This window comes from Phaethon aethereus (genome assembly GCF_964289735.1).
Source record: "Phaethon aethereus genome assembly, chromosome: Z".
NCBI lineage: Eukaryota > Metazoa > Chordata > Aves > Phaethontiformes > Phaethontidae > Phaethon > Phaethon aethereus.
The window spans coordinates 65,860,461-65,882,716 of record NC_138577.1 but is presented as its reverse complement, the minus strand read 5'-3'; the positions used below and the strand labels follow the sequence as shown (position 1 = coordinate 65,882,716).

Sequence of the window (22,256 nt, the reverse complement as noted above, 5' to 3'; positions counted from 1 at the left end):
ATTTTGGTTGCATTAAAATACTGTATATAAATAGGAAAAGTCAGAATAAGGCATTCTCAACACAAGCTCGAGGAACGTACATTTTCACGCCCAGTGGAACTAACATTTCAATTTCTTCTCAGAAGTAGTGGAATGTTTTTTGCATATAAATCCCCAAATACTTTTTGTAGTTTTACAGATAAAAAGCATTATTTTGTACATCAGTTTTAAAAGCATTGGCTTGGTATTTCCTTCCATTTTGTCTGCTGCAGGACTATGAATGTGGAAGGAAGAAGTTCAAAGAAACTCACAACATACAGAAGACACCTACTTCCATAAAACCAAATTATACAGTATTTTGCTTCAAATGCTATCTAGAAACACTGGATAGATGTATATGAAGTATACGCATTATGGTAGGTAGTTATTCATCCCCATGTTTTTACCTGCCGGTATTACTGTAAATAACACTGTTTCCATGACATGCCTTAAGGAACAGTTTACTATTTTCATAAGCAGTCACATGCATTGAAGGTAGGATCACCAGCCAGTGCATTTGGCACCCCAAAGCAGAAGCAGAGAGGCCAAGCTTACAAATCTCTCTTGCTGAATGACAAATTAGCTGGTGTATGAAATGACAGATCTCAGCTGAAACAAGAAAGCACATTGACCTAAGACATTTCTTCTGGAGATGCTTCTGCTTCCTGAGTGGTTTTCTCTTCGGATTTGCTGTCATGGACGGGAGACGGGTTACGGCTGGGCTTGTTGCTGTCGTGCACGCTGTGACTGCTGGCACTGCCGAGGCGAGTTGATGCCACCACAGCTTTTACTGCAGCCTTAAAAAGAGAGGATCAAGCAAACATTCTTTAAAGGACACAGTCTGTCAGCACTGCAGCCTTAGCATCATCCCACTAGGGAACAAAATTGCATTTAGTTTTCATGGTAGTGTCACATTCGGATACCTGCCTGGACCTGGGCAGATTTAGGAGGCCTGAAATACCAGATTTAACTTTAAAATTGCTGCTTTTACATGGTTACAAGTTGGCCATCATGAAGAGATTTTTTTTTTTTCAGATTCACATGCTGCATTTTTTTTTAGAAACTACTTTGCATCTCCCATGTTGAAATTAGATGGCAAAAAGCAAGTTATCTTCCATTATGATGATAACAGTATTATCACTGATTATTCCATGAAAGTTCACAAAGGGAAACAATGTTTATCAATATTGCAGTATTGCATACGCCAAGCACAATGGCGCAGAGCGCACAGGCAGCTTCCTATGTCTATATATATCTCAACATACATTGAGGACAGGCTCTCATATCACATAAAATGTCACAAAATGATGACATGCATTAAGACAGTTATCTTAGCCTTTGTCTTGAAGAATTTTATTGCCTGAAAAAACAAGCACACAGAGGAGAGGGAAAGAAACACTAATCTCTGTGTATGACAACTCTAACTATTTTTCCCTTTGCTATTTTTTTGCTTAGGCATCACAGAAGAAGCAAGTCTGCAGGAAGGGATGAGGAGTATAGCAAGTTTTGTGCATGTTTTGGAGAGGTAACCAGGCAAAAAAAAAAAAAAAGAAAACAGAAAAAGAAGATGCTAATGAAAAAACAGACATTATAAGCATTGGCAAGAAAGAAGAATCAGCTAATATAGAATTTGAAGTTGAAGTACAAGGGATGAGCCAATAAAAGTGGCAATAATTTTGAAAGTGAGATAGTGAGATTACAGATTACAAACAGAACAAGCCACTCAATGAGATATAATGTATAAAGATACTATAATTTACTCTCACTAATCATGTGGATATTTATAAAACAAATTCAACACAATCTATGAAAAACCAAATCATGACTGAGATCTTCAGAGTTATTCTATAAAAATAGATCTTTACATAAAGAAAGCCTGCTGCTGGACTTGTATGCTAGGAAAGAGGATAATTTTATATTTCTTTTATTAACAAAACGATAACTAAAGCGTGTATTCACTACCTGCTGTTCTGCTTTGTTCTTATTTTTTGGACAGGAATTAATTGTCTAAAAATTCAAGGTTGATTTTATATATATATATGCGTGTAAAACTATTACCTTTATAATAACAGCTAACTCCAGTTGATTTCCTTAATAATTGGAGATTTGATCATTTAATCTTTAATAGAAAAGCAAGGAATAACTTTATAAAAAGCAACAGCATTTAAACACAGAAGCATAAATTGGTTGACTATAGTGGCGTAAATAAACTGGGCTTCAAAAAAATCTTGTTGGTTACCAGAAGTGTAAAAATATAAAGAGAATCAAAATCAAAAGATGCCAAAATGGCACACAATTCTTGTGACTTCCTGGGCAGGGATTATAACAGTTCACTCAGAAATACTGAAATTTATGACTCTGCTCATGCTCTCAAATCATTTTGATATAACAACATTGCATGGCATCTTCTGTGAATACACAGCAATCCTGCTGCAAGGCTACAGAAGTCTTTCTGAAGAGAACAATGTTAATAGACACGTTTAGTCAATTCTGCATGGGCAAAGCGTCACTGCGTTATCTCTACAGTGTCTGAGAACTTTGTAAATCACAAAACTTTTTTCTTTGCCCTGTAGAGATTCTCTGTCACAGTTCCCTAATAATACTGAAAAAAATGCATGAAACCAAAGGTAAGGGTCACTGTTTGTGAATTTGGTTTTGCATGGGGATGTAAAGCTCTCAGACAAGATGTTTTTTATTCTTATTGCCCAGGGCTATAAAAGCATGTTCACTGTAGCTGTTGGTGGTAATTTCTGTCCTGAAGTATCCCTGGAAGTCTCTCCTAAACAAACATAAATCTTTAACAACTGAAGAAGGGACTGGGGGAGAAGAAAGTTTCCCAGTGTATGTCATTTAGATGCCCAGCTGCCTGCTTGCACTTAAAAATGTTTCCCTGCTTCTCCCATGGTAGATATGTAGACTAGATGTAAACAGGCATACTGGTGACTCAAAATCTAATGTTATTTTCAGCACAGGTCCCACCTGCACTCCTGACTTGCAGCGCTTTATTTCCAGGTAAAGAATGATATTGAACATTTGCTCTTAGAGGTACTTGGAAATGCATGTTTTGGGCCTGTTAATCTCAGCCACACATTTTATGGACCTACACGTCTGAAAGGCTGACTCTAGATCATACAGAAAGATGGCTTAAGCTCCTGCTTTGTATTGACTGGTATAGAAACTGAGGGTGGTTTACAGATCAAAATATGCTATAGTAGATTAAGTATCTTCCAGATTTATGGACGCTCATGAAGAAACTACTCAGAATTTTCTTCTATCTGGTCAATACTCTAAGGATGTGCAAGCGTTACAGGACAGATAATGGACAGAAGCAAGGAAGGAAGAAGGGAGAAGGGAAGGAAGGAATGTAAGGAATTTGCAAAAGCTGTGTACATTCTTAGCAGTTCTGTCTGTGTAGAAGGATTTTTCAGTCAACCTCACACATTATTTGTTTGACTGCAGACATCGACTAAATCAGCTTCAACTTTGTCATCTTCATCAGTCATCTTAAATAAAAAGCTTCCATACCACCATGGACTGTTGTCATGAAAAGTGTGTGCAAGGTTTCTGTAAGGCTACTAATGTAATTGCATGCTTTCATAGCCAAAGCAGAGACTATGCCCAGGGACTTGCCTTAAGTTTACGCCGGGCATTGAATTCTTGAAGTTTCTTCTGTGCATTATCCATATGTGCAAAGTTTGCTGCCTTTCCTGTGACCCATGGGTGCTGCAAAGCCTGTAGAGTGGTGAGGCGTTTTTTGGGGTCTAAAACAATCAACTTCTTAACCTGCATGACAAGGAAGAAACACAGAAGACTGTTAACCTTGTTCTTCATTTACATTTATTGAGCTTTGCATTTTGGGGCTTTGGTTTTGGTTTGGGAAGCGTGTTAGTGAAATCACTTCAAATGAACACCCCAGAACTGCCCACAGCATCAGTTTTGAGAGCCATGGGCTTAATCCTTATCTACAACTTGCTATACAGTGTCCAAACCTGAAACTCTGAGCTTTACTGTAGCAAAACAGTAGGGACCAGTTTGGACCAAAGCGGTCTATATACAATGAACTAGCAGCTTTGCTGCAGGCTGCTGTTTATCTGGGTTTTGATGACACATGGCAGTAAACGGTGTTTATTTGACCTTATAAAAACTTCACATCTAATACAACAACACAAAGTACTTTGAACTTCTACAGATGTTCCATTTGAGGCACCCTGAAGTACTTTACAAACACTAATTATGTAGTATTTTATGGCACGGTTTGTATAAGTAATATGGAGATGAGCATTTGTTTCTTCAGTGCTAATTACATAACTGAATTGTGCAAGTTATTGTTGACTAAAAATCCAACTCAAGCATACCTATCTTTGCAGATCAGTGTCTCAAATTTACTTTATCCAGTAATAAAAGAATACAGTGCAGTTAGCATGCCAGCTCTTGCATTTTGCTAATGAACAATATTTAAAAGTAATGAGTCATTCCTCACCTACTGAGAAAAAGCTTAAATGGACAGAATAAGGCTGTCAGCAAAAGTGGAGGTGAGGGGCTTCACTCCTTTTTATATTCTTCCTACAAAGTTCAGACTTGAAAACTGCACAAAATATAGAGCTTATTACTACATTCCCCTGAAGGTGGTTGCTCTGCAAAGAGGAAGGATGAAACCCCTCAGAGCTAGCATAAAAAACAGGCATACATGAACACTGTGACAGCTGCCAACAATCTGTGGCTTAGTTCACGGAAGGACTTGAACATCCATGGTTTTCAGTGCAAGATTACAGCACTGAACTAACAGGGGATATTTAACAGCACCATAACATACCAGAGGTAAGAATAAGAAAAGCAAGGACCCATAGGACCAATTAATTAACCAATTACTCTGCCCCCACTCTGAAATGGATTCTCTTTCTCAGCGCAAGAGATACTAGCCAAATACGTATCAGCAAAGATACTCCAGTCTCATTTTTGCTTTACTTACTAAATCCTTGGCATTCAGAGACACGTCATCCCACCAGGGGGACACAAAGTCATATTCACAGTTCAGGATTCTCTTAAACATATACTGATCCCCTCTTTCATCATAAAATGGTTCAAAGCCACAAAGTCTGCAAGGATAAAAAAGAAAGAAACTTATCAAAGATTAATTAGTCTTTGGCTGTTAGAAACACTTCCTGGTATTATCTTTCCCTACTTTGTGTCCTGTAGTCCACTTGGGAAACCAGACCTCAATGTGCTTATGAACTCCTACAGAGCAGAGAAAAATGTGGTCATAAGCATTCATAAGCACTGGAAAAAGCTGATCAAATTATACATTTTCCATTTTCACATGTCTGTAATTTGAACTATTAATATAGGGAGTAATAAAAGTAGCCATGCAACAGTTGATATCTGTTTACCTTCTACATGTCATTAAGTATTTGTAGCAGCTCTTCACTCTGCTGGTCTCAGGGGGAAGTCCCTTGGACTATTTAGTCATTCCTCAGTCTGAAACTTTGCTCATCCCTGCCCTCACAGAATGTGAGCCTTCTCCATTTGTGTTTTTTTTTGAAGTGGGTGCAAACACGATTCAGTGTGGGCAAACCACGGAGCTGCAGATTAGCATAATGATTTTTTCTGTTTTAATCTCCATTTCTTTGCTAACAATTCCTGACCTTGGCTCTGCTTTTTTGGGTTGTTCACAAGCACAGAGTTAACATGTTCATAGAGGAATTATCAGAGTCCCTGTAACTTTTTCCTGAGAGATAGGAATTAGCTGAGGAACCACACTTTACCTGTGAAGTTAGAAGTTTTTATATGTCCATTTTTTGATTATGTTCATCACTGTACATTCTTTCATCAAAGAAAAAATGTAAAAACCTTCAGCAGGTTTTAATAATCAGCCCGCATCTTTACTTAGGTAACCTACATAATATCAAGAAATTTTGTGACTGCATTTATGAATATATCGAATAATACAGATCCCGATGCAGATCCACACTGCTGGTCCTGGGGAAAGCAAAATCATAGAAGTGGTTTCCACTTATATAATGTCCTTTTTTGTTGCTTCATTGCATTTTAATCATGCCTGCACACATAATCAGATGTTTTAAAGTGAATTTACCATTCAACCAGTATGTGTTCTGAGCTAACAGAAAGTTTGTGTGCTACTCTGCCTCCAGAAAATGCAACAAGCAACAAGATGATGACAGGAAAAGAACATCAGACCATAAAGTACAAGAGAGCAACAAATCTAGAAAATTTAACCTTACATTTAAATTTGTTTTTATATTGTTAAACCCAATCAGTGTGCTTACAGTCCAGAGAAAGCAGACAGACATGCAAGGAAGAAATGTGTTTTTAAGAGTGGTGGGTAGGCGTGGGTGGAACAACTGCATCACTTTGCACTGCTGAAGAGGAGAAAACCTCCACTGTGAGCACATTCTGGGTACATTATTGATCTCCAGATCTGGCACAGATGGATTAAAACACAAGGATCCAACTTCCAAATACCGTGTGCTTCAGTAGGTGGGAGCCAGTCACAGTCCCTCTGCTTCTCCCCTCCCATTTTCCTGCCACTCCCACCAGCATTTCTGATCTTGCTTCAGGCCAGCTGTTATCCCCACGGAGCACCTTTGCTGACCATGGTTGTTGGGCCACTAACTTCTGAAACTGGCTTCTGAACACAACGTAACTGATGACATACAGTGAGACCACGCTTAAAACTTTATGTGACTGTGTTGGAAGTCTTCTAAATAATTCTCTATTACTCCTAAAAATATTTTCATCATCACTCACTACTATCTCATATTGTTGTCTTATTAACAATTTCTATGGATATGCATCTACCTAAAAAAAAATTCATTTCAGCAGACAGATTAGACAAACAAAACTAGAGGTGTGATTTCAAATTAGATAAATTAAACCAAGCTAAGTCCCAGCATGGCTGCTCTTGATTTCATTTAAACTAGGATTATGCTGATTAATTTCAAATCAATTACCTACCAAATAAAGCAAAATTAATGTAAACAGCTTCAAAATCAATTAGAAATCACAAGGCAATGGTTTGTGCCTTTTTAAGTAAGTTAGTAAAAAAACACCTTTAATTAAACCCATGCAATTTTGACTACGGGCAAAGTCTCTGTGTTTGTTGACCACTGTCTGCATCTCAGATGTGCAGTAGTGTTTCTAACCTGCTGCAGGAATACAAAAGGACTGGTCCTCTTTGCTGTTGAAACTATAAATGTGACTTCCTTGGAATTATGACAGTTATCATCAATAGGGCTTAATATAATTAACCTCAGGAATAATTGTTCTGTCAAAATATGTGTCAAAGTTTTTCTTAATTACATGGCAAGTCTGCTTTATATTGGTGAGAAGAAACAGTTTTATGCACGTGTCTTCTGTAGCATGGTAGTTAACTCTTAAATCCACTCTATTTTGGAGGCACATACAACAATGAATTTTTTTGACTGTACATAAGTCAAATTTACTCTACTAAATAAAGTACATTTACATCTACACACCCTCTACTAAACTATGAGACCGAGACATGCAACACTGTCCTTTAGGCTGCAGGATTAATCAGTTCGTTAGTGTACATGTACCTTTCTGGTCTCAGCTTCTAGCCCATCAGAAATGTTGACCTGCAAAGCTTTACACTCAGTAGAGGAGTTTTATTATTAAAGCTAAATGGAAGGCATGGCCAAGTGGATTTGACTAGCACCCTTTTTGCCTGGCTTGCTCCTATAGGTCAGATTGGACTTCGAGAGAGGAATCTAATTTGAAATCACACTTCTAGTTTTCAAGAAGGAGAAAGATGTAGAGGAGTATCTGTACTGGTGGTGTCCCACCTAGAGCAGGAGCTCACACACTTGTGTTTACACCAGTGCAGAGGTTTAACATGGCTTGGGAGCATCTCCTGAACAACTGGAAGGCTTTGAAAGGCTTTGTATGGCAAATGCCACTGCATATAACCAAACAGGAATTTGCTGTATGTTCTCACTTGGAGCTTGCCTACACTTGAAAACAAGTTCTGCTTAAGGAAGTCTCTTGATTTCAAGTACAACAGCTATCCCTCAGTTGTTGAACAACTAGGCAAGCCCATGGTTTCATCTACATACCTTTGTAAAGGGCCAACAAAAGGTACCTCTCCAATCGCAGGGGAGGCCCTGCTGGCAAATTTCACACCTGTCTGCCATGTGTGGACCACTAGAACCGATGAGAGATTATCACCTGGCAGGAAATATCTGAGATGTGATCTTCTACAGACTTCAGCCAGGCCTTGAGACAAAGATTCACATTTTAAAAGGAGCCAATAATGAAATAGGAATATTGTAGCCTATTCTTTACAGGCACCCAAAAGAAGAGCTGTGACTTATTTGAAACTTATGTACAGAACAAAAGATGTTTTCTGATATTTCCATCAGCGTTTATATATCCTTACAAGTACTTTTAGTATAAAACCTAGAAAATATAATTCTTTCTTTGCAAAAGACATAAAGAAAATAATTGTATTATTACACGCTGTACTTGCCAGACACAGTTAATGAGTTCTAGAATGGGAAAGAAAATGGGCCTAAATGTATAAAATCCTCCATATCTTTAAAGCATATGTGTAAAATCCCATTTTCTTCCCATAAAAGGCATCCTGCAAGTATCATATACAACTACACAAGCCAGCTTAGCACTGGTGTTGCCAAGGGAATAAATGAAGTTATTTATTCTTCCATAAAGAGAAGTGTCGATACGTCAGATGATACAATTTTCCCTTCTCAATAATATTAATTTGAAAGATTCCATTGATACAATAAAATAATTACAGTGCTTACCAACTGAATTAGGACTAGCCATATTAAGATACAGACACAAGTGCCTACCTTTAGACACAACTGTTTGAAAATTTTGGTCTATAGCTGCAACTTTAATTGTTTAAAAAATATATGTCCAGCATTGCTCACAGCTCTCTGTTAACCGTGTCTCTGGTTGTTTTGTAAGAAGTGGAATACTTAAACATTAATCATTTAACTCATCAGACTAATCTGAAGATAGAGTCTAGGACTGTCCCCTACCTCCTGGCTGAGATGCTGTGAGAGAGCAACACTGATGCTGCACGTGAAGCTGGAGCAGTGTCTGTGGCTGACACAGATGAGGCAGCTGCATTTGGGAATATTCACAGGCACTGTGAAACTACTGCAAGCCCCTTAACTTCTTGCCCTATCTGTAGCTGAGAAGCTACTTAGGATCATAGTATATCTCGCAGTTTGTGTGAATGAAAAAAACCCTATACGATGCTTTCTGACACTCATATGCTTGTATTATAATAGCATGATTCTGCACAGATCTCGCTGCTGTTCAGGAATAAGTGCTATATTTATCGAATATATAACCTGAGTGTTTTGCCATGATCCTCTAGGATTTGACTTATGTAAATAAGATTAGGAATATCATTATTTAAAGTTCACGATCTTGTTTTTTCCAATGGCACAGCTCATAATATCATAAAAACCTGCAGGTCCTTACAAATGAACCACTCCATGGCACTGTTTGCACTTACAGGATGTAGGTGATAATCCCCAGAGACCACATGTCCACCTCAGGGCCATAGGCACATCCCCGTAGTATCTCTGGTGCTGCAGATGATAAAACACTCGTCAGTAAGATTAAAGTTGGATGCAGAAGTAACAATCATAAAGTCAATTTAAACTCCATGCACACTCATGTCTTTTAAAAAGTTAAGGTCTACTCCTTTAAGCCCTTAATTAGGCAAATGATTTCCTTCACTGATTATAAAGCAACAGAAGTCATGTCCGAGCACAGCCAGAATAAAATGAAGAGCAGACTTTGGTTTCAAATTGCTTTTTAGGTCTAGGTTGTGAAAGAAACCCTGGAAAGCTACAGCAGCACTGGAACTGCAATGTGACAAAGGAGGTGGTAATTTACTTCCATATGTTATTTATTTACTTGGTACTTTATTTGGGATTTATTCTTGGTATTCTGTTTTAATTGTGAGGAGAGACAAGAGCATTTCAGGCAATTGCTTTTGCTGCAGTGCAGAGCAGGTGAAAAGGCCAGGCAGTCTCGAGGGACTCTGGCTCTGCAATGGTAAAGAGGAGTTAATCTCTGCCTGAGCAGCTTGACAGACATACCTCGAGGAAAGCTGAGCAGACCGCTGTACCCCTCAGACAGTATCTGTTGCTCTTGTGTGTAATTAAAAATGTACACGGTTCCACACTCAAACAGTGATGTGCCTATGTCATGCACCCCCGGCACCTGCACCCCCAGGGCTCATAGCTCTGTGCACCCTTGAGGTTTGCCTCTGACCTGGGCAAATCTCCCTGGGCAAAGCTCCTGAGGCAGCAGGGTGAAAATGATCCTTCCCTCCATCACCATTTGGCCACAGAAGTACCCAACTAATTTGGAAAAAATAATTACAAAGACACTGCTGAGCCATGGTTCCATGTGTCAGTAGACCTTCTTCTCAGCAACCATTGTATCTGTATTAATATCCATCAGACGTACAGAACGGTGGCACAGCCCCTGAGCCTACTGGCTCTACGATGCACGTGGGATAGCTGCCACATTTCTGGGGTGCGCTGGACCTGCTGAACATCAATGCTGCAGCACGTGTGCATCTCTTCACCTTTCTGCATTACACTTCCACAGCCATGAGCAGCAGGGACAAGAAGGGCTGGGGCTTCCCTAAATGTATGACAGCTCCCTGCTCAGCCTTTGGCTGCCCACCTGGAATGACCCAGGCTGCCGGCATGCTCCTGCTTTGCTCCCAGCCTGTGGGAGATCTCTGTTGGGGCAGCTAGCTCTCCCGGGAATGTGCTGCAACATCCCAGGAGAGCAAGGCTCCCCCAAGCATGATTTTAATCAGAGTATAGATTACTCCCTAATGGCCTCCAGGCAGCTGCCTCAGACTTCTTCAACTTACCTGAAGGATTTACCATGCAGGGAACACATCAAGTGCTTTTACAAAGCATTAATATAGAAGGCAAAGGACATTTATCACTAAGTTTGGTACATACCACTCATACAGCTGTCAGCTGGGCAAATGCTTGCCAGTCTAAGCACAGACTTTCCTTGCTTCCTTATTCTTCTGTTAGGTAAACTGATGAATAGAGAGGGGCTGTTTTTGAGAAGGGACACTAGATCCGAACTGATTTTAACGCAGGTCAACCCATAGCTAACAGGACAGCCTATGGGCAAAACAGCCATTGGCCTCAGAGAAAGAGATGGAGAGGGACCAAAAAAAGAGACATTAACAACCATCCTCCCTGCCATGTTTGTTAATTCCATGTAGGGGGTACTGAAGTAAATAGGACAGTTTTTCTGCTTAATGGCCAATATGCTTCCACTTCTAGAGGATGCAGTGTTTCTTGGGGATGTCTTCTTTTCTCCTCTTTCCACCTTAGTATTGTAAAATGGCCACAAAGGAGACCAAAGATTTGTATGTACAGGACTGCCTTGCTGTCTGGACTGTGATTACACAGCTATACATCTTGTAATTATGATTTTTTAGTATTTCCAGAAGTTTGCTTTCGGTGAATGGATTTGACTGATACTTCGCTGTTAGTTTAGGTTTTGGCTGTAACAGACTGATCATGAATCACTGCTCTGCACTGGCTTGTTTTTATGTCCTACTGTCAGAAATCACTTATGCCCTTGTTAAGCTCACTGAAAGCACAATTTCTCAGCAAGTTAAGTTCTTTGTGACCATCTTGCTTTCAGTCCTCTGCATCACTTTGCATGTTCCAGGGACTGTAGGTTGGTAAGTCTTGATGCCGAAGTATCCAGACTCCAGTATGTGTTTCTGTTGCTGTGTCCTTTCTGGAGAAGCTGCTGATAGCTGGGTGGGCAGGATGTAGGAGTTGGCAGCCTGTGACTATCAATTATTCATAGTTTAATTTGGCATTTCGACAGTATTCCTGCTGGGCTTCCTCTACTTCTGGAAAGTAATGCTTGAGTATTTTCCAGGCTCTAGGAATTCTGCATGGTCAGTTAACTCGGGTTGTAAAGCAAGGATTGCAGGTCCATGTCTGTAGGCACAAAGCTCCTTTCTTCGCTTCTCAGCACAGACATTCAGCCTCATCCCTCCTCACCATGGATGGCATCCCTACTCTGAAGGCTCTTCAATGGGAATAAACCTTATCCTATTTTTATAGTCTACGAAGACAGGCATAAAAAGGGCTAAATACTAAATACAGTTTTATAGAATTTGTAGTGTAACTGTCATGAGAGAAGACAACCAGAACATTAATAGCTAATATTTGAAGTACAGTTTTACAAAACTAAGCAGACTGGAATTCAGTGCTACTCTAAAGCATACTTGGCACCCCTGTGTGCTTGGCAGATAATGTCATACAAGCTAATGGACATGTCACCTGACTTGTATTATCAGCTGTGCTACAAGGTAACAGACTAAACTTATGGTCTTCTCTAATGTCCTCTTTCCTTTGCTTCTACAGTTAAAAAAGCAAATGCCAAGTGTTTAGTTTCCACATGGCTTGGCTCGGCTCTGTGTAAAATTACCTGAGATGCTACCACCAAGCACACTGCTAGAAACTGACAGCCTCTTGTAGGAGAATTCAGGATCTAGAGTTCAGCAAGAATGGCAGAAACAGGTTTCTCCACAAGATCACAGAATCACAGAATCATAGAATCAGTAAAGTTGGAAAGACCTTTAAGATCGTCAAGTTCAACCATCAACCCAATACCATCATGCCCACTAAACCATGTCCTGAAGCGCCACATCCACACGTTTTTGAATGCTTCTAGTGATGGTGACTCCATCACCTCCCTGGGCAGCCTGTTCCAATACTTGACCACCCTCTCAGTAAAGAAATTTTTCCTAATATCCAATCTAAACCTCCCCTGGTGCAACATGAGGCCATTTCCTCTTGTCCTATTGCTAGTTACTTGGGAGAAGAGACCAACACTCACCTCACCACAGCCCCCTTTCAAGAGCAATAAGGTCTCCCCTCAGCCTCCTCTTTTCCAGACTGAACAACCCCAGTTCCCTCAGTCGCTCCCTCATAAAGTTCTTTCTCCAGACCCCTCACCAGCTTCGTTGCCCTTCTCTGGACACACTCCAGCACCTCAGCATCCTTCTTGTAGTGAGGGGCTCAAAATACAACACAGTATTCGAGGTGCGGCCTCACCAGTGCCGAGTACAGGGGCACGATCACTTCCCTACTCCTGCTGGCCACGCTATTTCTGATACAGGCCAGGATGCTGTTGGCCTTCTTGGCCACCTGGGCACACTGCCGGCTCACATTCAGCTGGCTGTCAACCAGCACCCCCAGGTCCTTTTCTGCTGGGCAGGTCTCCAGCCACTCCTCCCCAAGCCTGTAGCATTGCATGGGGTTGTTGTGACCCCGGCACTTGGCCTTATTAAACCTCATACAGTTGATCTTAGCCCATCAATCCAGCCTGTCCAGATCCTTCTGTAGAGCCCTCCTACCCTCCAGCAGATCAACATTCCCACCCAACTTGGTGTCATCTGCAAACTTACTGAGGGAGCACTCGATCCCCTCATTCAGATCATCGATAAAGATATTGAACAAGACCAGCCCCAGAACTGAGCCCTGGGGAACACCACTTGTGACCGGCTGTCAGCTGGATTTAACTCTGTTCATATTTGTTGCTGGGGTGAGCATCCATCATAGGAAGTCCAGCAGGCTTGTCCTGGTGTAAACAAGATCACCAGCCTCCCAGGCCATTAGCTGGTTTGCTGACATGGAAGTGCCTTGCAATCATAGAACCTTTGAGTTGAAAGGGACATTTAAAGGTCATCTAGTGCAATCCCCCTGCAACGAGCAGGCACATCTTCAACTAGCAGGTTGCTCAAAGACCTGTCCAACCTGACCTTGACTGTTTCCAGGGATGTGGCATCTACCACCCCTCTGGGCAGCCTGTGCCAGTGTTTCATCACCCTCATTGTCAAAAATTTCTTCCTTGTATCTAGTCCAAATCTACCCTTTTTTAAAACTATTAATCCATGTCGTATCACTACAAGCCCTGCTAAAAGGTTTGCCCCTATCTTTCTGATAAGCCCCCTTTAAGTACTGGAAGGCTGCAATAAGGTCTCCCAGGAGCCTTCTCTTCCCCAGGTTGAACAACCCCAACTCTCTCAGCTGTCCTCATAAGAGAGGTGTTCCATTCCTTGGATCATTTTGGTGGCCCTCCTCTGGACCTGCTCCAACAGGTCCATGTCTTTCCTGTGCTGAGGGCTCCAGAGCTGGACACAGGACTCCAGGTGGGGTCTCACCAGAACAGAGGGGCAGAATCACCTCCCTCGACCTGCTGGCCACGCTTCTTTGGATGGAGCTCAGGGCACAGTTGGCCTTCTGGGCTGTGAGTGCACATTGCCGGCTCATGTCCAGTTTTTCACCCACCAGTACCCCCAAGTCCTTCTCAGCAGGGCTGCTCTCAATGCCTTCTTCATCCCCCAGCCTGTATTGATACTGGGTGTTGCCCCGACCCAGGTGCCGGACCCTGCACTTGGCCTTGTTGAGCCTTGTGAAGTTCACCCAGGCCCATGCCTCGAGCTTGTCCAGGTCCCTCTGGGCTGCATCCTGTCCCTCAAGGAATGAAGCGCAAGCAGACCGCAGAGGCAGCTGCAACCATCTTTGGCTGGAGGCCCTCCTTCTCTTGTATATTCTGGCACTGGAGGACCCATCTCTCACTCACTTTCTGGTTCTGGAATTCCAGGCAAGTCTCCAGGAGCCAGCTGTCCCTGCTCTGGCAGCGAGGCTGTGCACAAGGTGCCGCACCACTACTGCCAAAAGCCGCCGGGGCCTGCCCTGCTCCGCAGGCAGGCCGGGGCGGTGTCTGCAGGGATGGAGCATCCTACAGGCCCACGCCGTCCTCTCCGGCCTGGGGACGCTGCTGCTGAAGGACAGCCTGCTGTGTGCAGGGGACGACCAGGCTGGCCAGGCTGACCAGCTCCCGCCATGGTCCCGCAGGCAGCGCGGAGTGCTCCGGCCCCAGGACAGAACGGCTGCGGGGGCTCGGCAGCACCTTTTTAATTTTTTTTTTTTTTCAAGATCATTTGTACACATGCTTTCCCCCTGCTGAGGCTTGAATTCTGTTTTTAGAGTTTGGATTTTCTGGGGGTTGGTTTTTGTTATGTCCCCTTTGCATTACTGATACCTGACATACAGCACAGCTATGGCACCATTTGCCAGGTGCTATACATATGGCAGCTGTAGTGCTCACTCTCTGCCCCACTTAATGTCTCCCCAAAGCAATGGAGAAAAACCCCGCATTCCTAATTATTCATGGACTGTTACCAGCACTACATTTTTTCACCTAACAAAACCTCACTCTCCCATATGACAGTGAGGGAACATATTTTTACCTAAATGTGATTCTATGGAAATTTGTTCTAATTCGAAGTATCAGTGGTGGTTTTCTTGCATTGAAATTAGATGCCTTACATTATTAAAAGCTACAAGATTGAGAAGCATGAACCAGCTGTGATTTTCGAAAAAAGAGAAATATGTAAGAACAGGATAACTGAAATGAAACACGGTTTCTAGACTTGTGCACATCTTCCACAGTTAAACAAGTAGAAAGTGTCCTTAAAGGCACCTTAAATATAAACCCAACATCATTAAGTACGTAACTTCCTAATTTCTAAATTACTAAAGAAATTAAAATTACCATCCTTGTGTGATACAGTGCTAAGCTCATGAGTTAGATGTTTGCTCTAAAGTTGTCCATAAACTCATGTTTGTTGAAGTATTGTGAATGCACAGGAAAATTACTAATTTTGGTAAGCAGCGATTCATGCTCACTCTCACTCTCTTGGTAAAACTGAAGCAAACCTGTGATTTTGTTCTTATTTTGTTTACGAGAAAAGAGGATTAGTTAAAAGCGCCGAAGCCTTTTTACTGCTGAAAGAGATGACTAGAGCCACACCAGTCACCTCAGTTGACAAGATCTGCCACAAAGCGCTCCTTGATGCTGCACCCATAATTCTGTTACACAGATCCCACTCCCACACGGACCAGAATGGTCTGAGTCAAAGCTGCATTTGAAAGCATGTATTTACTGAAATGTTTTGGGTTTAGGGGATTAATTTATGACCCTACTCTAAGGAATAATTTGATTTCCCCTAGGTTAAAAAAAATAGTTCAAGGTAAATTCACTGTAAGCAATATTAAAATATTTGTAATTGTTATGAACTCCATAGATTTTTAGTGTTTTCCGTTATGCCTTTCATAGTCCAAATTTCTGCTGATGTCTCTCCAGGATTATTTTAGTAATTTCGGAATTTTTATGATGGTCATACTTATTTCCATGCAAGTAGTGAACTTGCACTATAATATATGTTTTGACTATTAAGCTTCAGTGCTAGAGAATATGACTTCAGAAAAATTTAACCCAGTGCCAGTTGTCAATTTTAGTTTTTTATTTCTGCTTTTTAGGAGCTTTTTGAATTTTGACTTTAGGAAGAAGCATTTCACCTTGGAAAGAGAACGTGTAACATCCTCACAATAAGTGCAGAATACTGTAAATAATAAAACAACATACCGCAGTACCCTGGAGTTCCACAAACTGTCTTCATGGTCACCTGATCTTCCACAATCTTGGAAAGCCCAAAGTCAGCTGTTAAGATTGTTTAGGAATATTAATGCTCTTACTTCCTTGTAAAATCACTTTTTTTTTTTTTACATTGTATAAGTAATTAAATGAACATTTATGCATTAAATGAAGAGTAATATCATTTCCAGAGGTGAGGATCGATTTAAAGAATCTACCCAGTCTGCAATCCAGAAGCAAAATTTGTCCATACAAATGAGAATTCCTGGCTCATGCTTGACAAAATGTAGCTTGTATGTTACCCTGAAGACTGCACAAAGCCAATAAAATGCGATGCGTAAGGGTGTACAAGCAGTGATCCAGAAATGCATTTTAGGTATATATTCAGCCTCCCCTCTGTGAGCAATCCAATACAATTAACAGAACAATCTTGGGTTAAAAAATTGTGCATCAGTGATTTCTTGGATAAGGGTCAGAGTACACAGTCCCGGCAAGACAAATTCTAGCAGTATTTTGATAGATGGCTTCTAGGGTCAGGAGAAGTACTGATCACCCTTTTTGCAGTGTTTCCACCCTGAATTACTACTCAGACAGCAAGAGCCTTCATGACGTTTCATGTCATACTTGCATGACTCATTTTTTAGAAGACATAAGAGTCTTCACAACTCTTTTAGTTTTCACTGAGAAATAAACTGAGCTTCTTCAAATTTAAATTTAGGTGATGACATTCTGGTCTTAACGCAAAATAAAAGTAATTTTGCTTTGTTACAGTGAATATAAAAGGGAATGTTTTGACTCAAGATCAGGATAAAAATATTATTTTATAGTATCATATTTTATTCTAGAAATGCAAATTAAGGTTTTCCTAAATGGAAAATGCTTCAGAAGCCTCTACACCACTCTGGCCATCAAACCAAGGCCACTGAGTACTGCATTAAACTATAATGTTACAGCTGTTTAGAGCCTCTTTTCCAGGAAAGATAAGAACTAGGATAAAATGTAAACTGAGATACCATCATCCTGAGATGCAAGACTTTCCTAGAAATTTATATTAAATTGCTTGAAAGTAGTTCATGGAAATCAGGCTCCCATGCTCCCCGGTAAGGGAGCACGAGGTGGTATTTCCAAACTGGTTACATACAGCTCAAGAGCACTGCACAGAACTCCTCTTTGCTCAGGCAAAAACTGGGCATACCCAGCATTTTTGGAGGTCATGCCCTTTCCAAGCATCTACCATCCCCAACAGAACTTGCATAATACATGCCCATTCAGGAATGCCTGGTCTCACCTTGTCCCTCCTAATCCACCCCTTGTGGTGCTGACTATGTTTCAGATAGCTTCCCTATGGTCATTGTGAAGATCACTTCTTTTTAACCCTCAAATATGCCTTCAAAACAGAAGTCAGCCTTTCTCAGTTTGCTTTCTACCACTTATCTAAGCAGTTGTACTTTCATACCAATGAATGTTTCCTCGTATAATACTAGTTTAACCAAAAAAAAGGGCACAGAAGTGGTGCACACAGCTGTACGCTGATCTCATGATCGTTCTTGTTCCTGCTGAGCACTTTATTCTCTGCCATGTTCTGCACAATTCTGGCTATAAATTCTCTAAGCAAGCATCTAGTTTTGTATTGGTTTTAAAAACACCATGCACAGCTGTGCTGCTGAAGAAGTAACATGTTCATCTGAGTGTAAGCATTAGCTTTGAATAAGGTGGTGGTGAGATGTATATACTGTAAACATCGGCACATACTATTGGTACAAAGGAATTAGGGCTGCATATATTTAATACTGCTCACCGATTTTTAGTGGTGCATCTGGTGCTGGCGTTGCATAGAGTAGATTTTCTGGCTTCAAGTCACGATGCACAATCCCATTCGCATGCAGGTACTAGAAAAAAAGAAAGTAAAAACAATTAAGTGGGAATAAGTTGTTTGGGTGAAGCATGAGTTAACAGCTTCCTGATAATCTATAGCAGCAGGTTAATAATCTGCCACGTGTGTGACACAGAGTCAATTAACTAATTTTCAGCAGCTTTTTTTCTGCAAACCTGCTCAGCACAGGATCCTTGGATGCATATTGTAATCTGAACAGGAAATTAAAATTTGGGAAGGCAAAGATAGCATCATGTCCATTTAGAAGAAAAACATCTCAGAAAGTGTTATTGACGTTTCAAATACAGTGATTGCTTCTAGGAAGTAATCTAATAGATGTTGAGATATCAAAGTCTGGCTCAGAGGAAGGTAGTTTCTGCACATTATAACACTCTGAGAGGTAAGAAAATGGTCATAAAATTAAATAGGCACCTTTGAGTAGAAAAGATGCAGTATGTGTCCTGTGCCAACTACAAAATCCTTGAGGACCCTGGCACAGATTTCTCAAGGGTTTTAAAATCACCCAATTGCAGAGTCTCAAAAATCCATTTGTCTTACTGAACCACATGCAGTACATGTGAATTCACTCACCACTCAATTCCTTTAAAGATGCTGTTTCTGCCTTGCACTAATGGAAAGAAGAGTTTCTGGAATATATGGCTGCCTCTTACACTGCTATAGACAGACATAGGAAATAATATACAATGGACAAAAAAAGATAAACTAATGAAACAAATTCTGTATTTCTTCTTGACAAAACATTCAGCAGAAACCTCAGAAGCCTTGGAAGAAAGATGCTTAAAGGCAGAATCACATTATCTTATTTGAAAGTCTCTTGGTCTACATTTTAGTAGCATCTCTCTCAGCTGTGTTTTCACTATTAAAAAAACAGTGTGTATGCATGGTGATGCAGCACATGACAAATGGTTGAATATTAATCTAGAAAGCACAGCTACAGGATTCACTTGAGTTAGCATCTGAGGTGAATTATTGACTGTGTATCTCATTGGAATTTTAGTTTGTATAAATTGCCAATGATTAACGTTAAGAAAGAATACATTACACTTTCCTTGGGCATCGTTTTAGTGACACTGAGTGCTTTATAAGTTTGTGTTTCTTACAGTGCAATATATGTTTTTTGTTGACTTTCTCTAAAACCCTAAGTGGCAGCATTTGTCATGACATGACTTGTGGACAGCCAAAGACTCTCGTCTCCTTTACTTCATAGTGCAATCTAAGTGCTTGTCCCAGCTGTGTTTTCTACAATGAGATAGCTAACCAGTTATCCAAAGTAAAAACAGGCAACAATATATGGAAACTGATGGATTGCATGTTGCTACATCATTTAATGCAGTCATATATGCGTGGCTACACACAATCATGTCTACCCTGAATAAAAATGTATGTTTATCTGTCAGTGTAGCAAAGATGCTCCCACAGCATAACACCAGTATGTTTGGCATGCAGAAGTAATAGAGGCATACAGGGAGTTCATCAAAAGCAATCAAGTTGGAGTGGACAGAAAGAGATGTCTGAACTGATCTGTGTTCATGTGCTGCAAATCAGTTTAGCTGACTCTGTAGGAGTGAGAAGGATCAGACATTTCATGATCGCTCGGTGGAAAGCAGACACTTCCAATTCATTCGTACAAAAAAAAAAAAAGGACAATTTCATGCAGAGAAATGTTCCAGACAAATCCGCAGTCTTTTAGCAGGTCCTTTTTTGCACATGCCCATAATCTTAAAAACATTTTATGGTGCGAGGCTGAAAATATTGAAATCGCATTTTTGTGGGCGGGAAATTTGGAGAAAACTTTTGGAGAAGCTGTTCAACTTTTCCTCCCTTTTAAGTTGTAAAGTGAGACTGGCTTGCAGGCATCCTTTTCAGACACAGAAAGAACCATAATCGACGACATCTGCTAACCATGCTTGTGCCTCATGACTGACGGATTTTTTAACAGATTTGTATTTTTCTGTATTTTTAACAGAACTTGCAGCATGGATTCTTTTTTTATTACAAACACCTAAGAGCCCATGTAGGGAAATTTCCCTCCTCTACCCAACCTGCCATTTGCAGAAAACTTGCAGGACAGGAGTGTCCAACAAACATGAATTCCCTCAATAACCAAGCCCATGTCTTTCAAAGATTGACACTGCAATACTCCAAGCTCACTCTCTCAGTGTCCCCTCCTCATAACACCCGCAGCTCCTGCCCTCTTCACCACACCTTCTCTCATCTCGCCAGCAGCCTACACCAGGATTCCTGCCCACCCATAGTACATACACTCTGACCTCTCCTTGTGGTCCACATAGATCTCGTCACAGTTTCTAGAATCCCTAATCTCAGTCCCTGCTGCTCTGTCTTCTCTCTCCTACCATTTCTTTTGCTTGACTTCCCATTTGGGCATGAGATGATACCTGTGGTGCTCAGACCAACCATGCATGCAGCTGGGGCTGCCTCAAGCTGCCAGGTCATGGGTTTAACAGACCTACTGTTGGCATCTCATACCTTGAGACCCAGCCTCCTGTCAAATTTTGTTGAGGTTGGCTGATAGGGTCAATAGTTTTGTTGTGAACCAACAGACAAAAGGGCAAAATGGACAAAAAAAAAGCCCTAGTGTTTTCACTGATGCAGAAATTCCATTCTTCAACCATGCAAAAGTACCAGCTAGCTTTGTGGATCCCCAGCCTTACAAGGGCAGAGACTGCTGGTTGGACTTCTCTAAAAGGTACCTGCCTCCAAACAGCCTTGTTTCTAAAGGTCTCCAGCACATGCAGTGACCTCCTGTACTCCAGTCTGAGCCACCTGTCATTCACAAAGCGCATGTCCTGCTCCACTACCCACTATGAATGGGACCTTCCAAGACTGTGTCCATTTTATGCATTGCTCCCTTACTTCATAAATATCCCAGAACTTGTTTGCAAATTTTCACTAGTCCCAACAACTCTGCTCCGCAAGTAGCTTAATAGCTCCTGGTATTGAAGACTACTTGGTAATTACATTATCTTGTATATACATGAACATTATTCTGAGTTAAACTATTATCTTGCTTTAGAAACAGATTTAGTCAAATTAGCACAATCCACTTTGTATAACACTTATTTCAATTTATGTATGCTCTATTTTGATTGCTCTTCTCTTTATATCACACATATTTATTTTGATAAGTGGCACGTTCCTTTGCAGGCAGTGCTTCTGCAGCGTAAGTTCAAAGATAATTGTTTCTCTCTCCCAGTTTGGAGTACAGCTTTGGGCGCTGCATACTCTCATTGTAAAATAGATAACCTGTGCTCTATTATTTATATGTTGTATCTCTTAATGGCTAAATGATGTGATTAAATGAGAAGATCAAGACTCAGGTATCAAGCCAGAGCAGTATACTGACTTACTTTATGACCTAGGCATTGCTGAATTACATCACCTTCCCCACCTATAAGATACTGATGAGACTTGAAAAACATTTGAACAGTTTTTAGATGCACAGTGCTGCACAACGGTTTAACATAGCATGCACATAAAATGTGATGATGACACAATACTCTTATAGTAGCTACAATGTCCTGTTTTCACTTTCTTCTGATTTTCAGTAGATAGTGCCAAGCACTGAAATAAAATAAAGGCAGGGCAGTTCTCTGATTGCAGCTTTGCTGATTTGTGTTAGTGAAATAAGGTGGATACAGAAAATTTATATTTACATCAAAATTCTGTATTTCTGGGGCGATATTAAATGCATATATTTAGCTCTAGTTATGTCCTGTAACATCTATGTACTAAAATGTAAGATTTACTTGTAAAATAACAGCGCTTGGTCTAGCCTGATGAGATGTAGATGGAAGAGAAGCCT

At 40.8% G+C, this 22,256-nt stretch overlaps 1 protein-coding gene across 1 annotated transcript in view; it reads right to left on the bottom strand.

The window, feature by feature from the left end:
• Nucleotides 1–650: 650 nt before the first annotated feature.
• CAMK4 (calcium/calmodulin dependent protein kinase IV) overlaps nucleotides 651–22,256 on the bottom strand; it is a gene marked incomplete at its 3' end in the record, with an annotated part of 169,804 nt that continues 148,198 nt past the window's right edge. The window contains exons 6-11 of the mRNA XM_082012961.1: nucleotides 18,338–18,428; nucleotides 16,531–16,605; nucleotides 9,542–9,617; nucleotides 4,988–5,114; nucleotides 3,649–3,801; nucleotides 651–815 (exon numbers count right to left, since the gene is read on the bottom strand). Of these exons, the coding sequence (XP_081869087.1) occupies nucleotides 651–815; nucleotides 3,649–3,801; nucleotides 4,988–5,114; nucleotides 9,542–9,617; nucleotides 16,531–16,605; nucleotides 18,338–18,428 (687 nt within the window). The remainder of the gene's footprint in view (nucleotides 816–3,648; nucleotides 3,802–4,987; nucleotides 5,115–9,541; nucleotides 9,618–16,530; nucleotides 16,606–18,337; nucleotides 18,429–22,256) is intronic.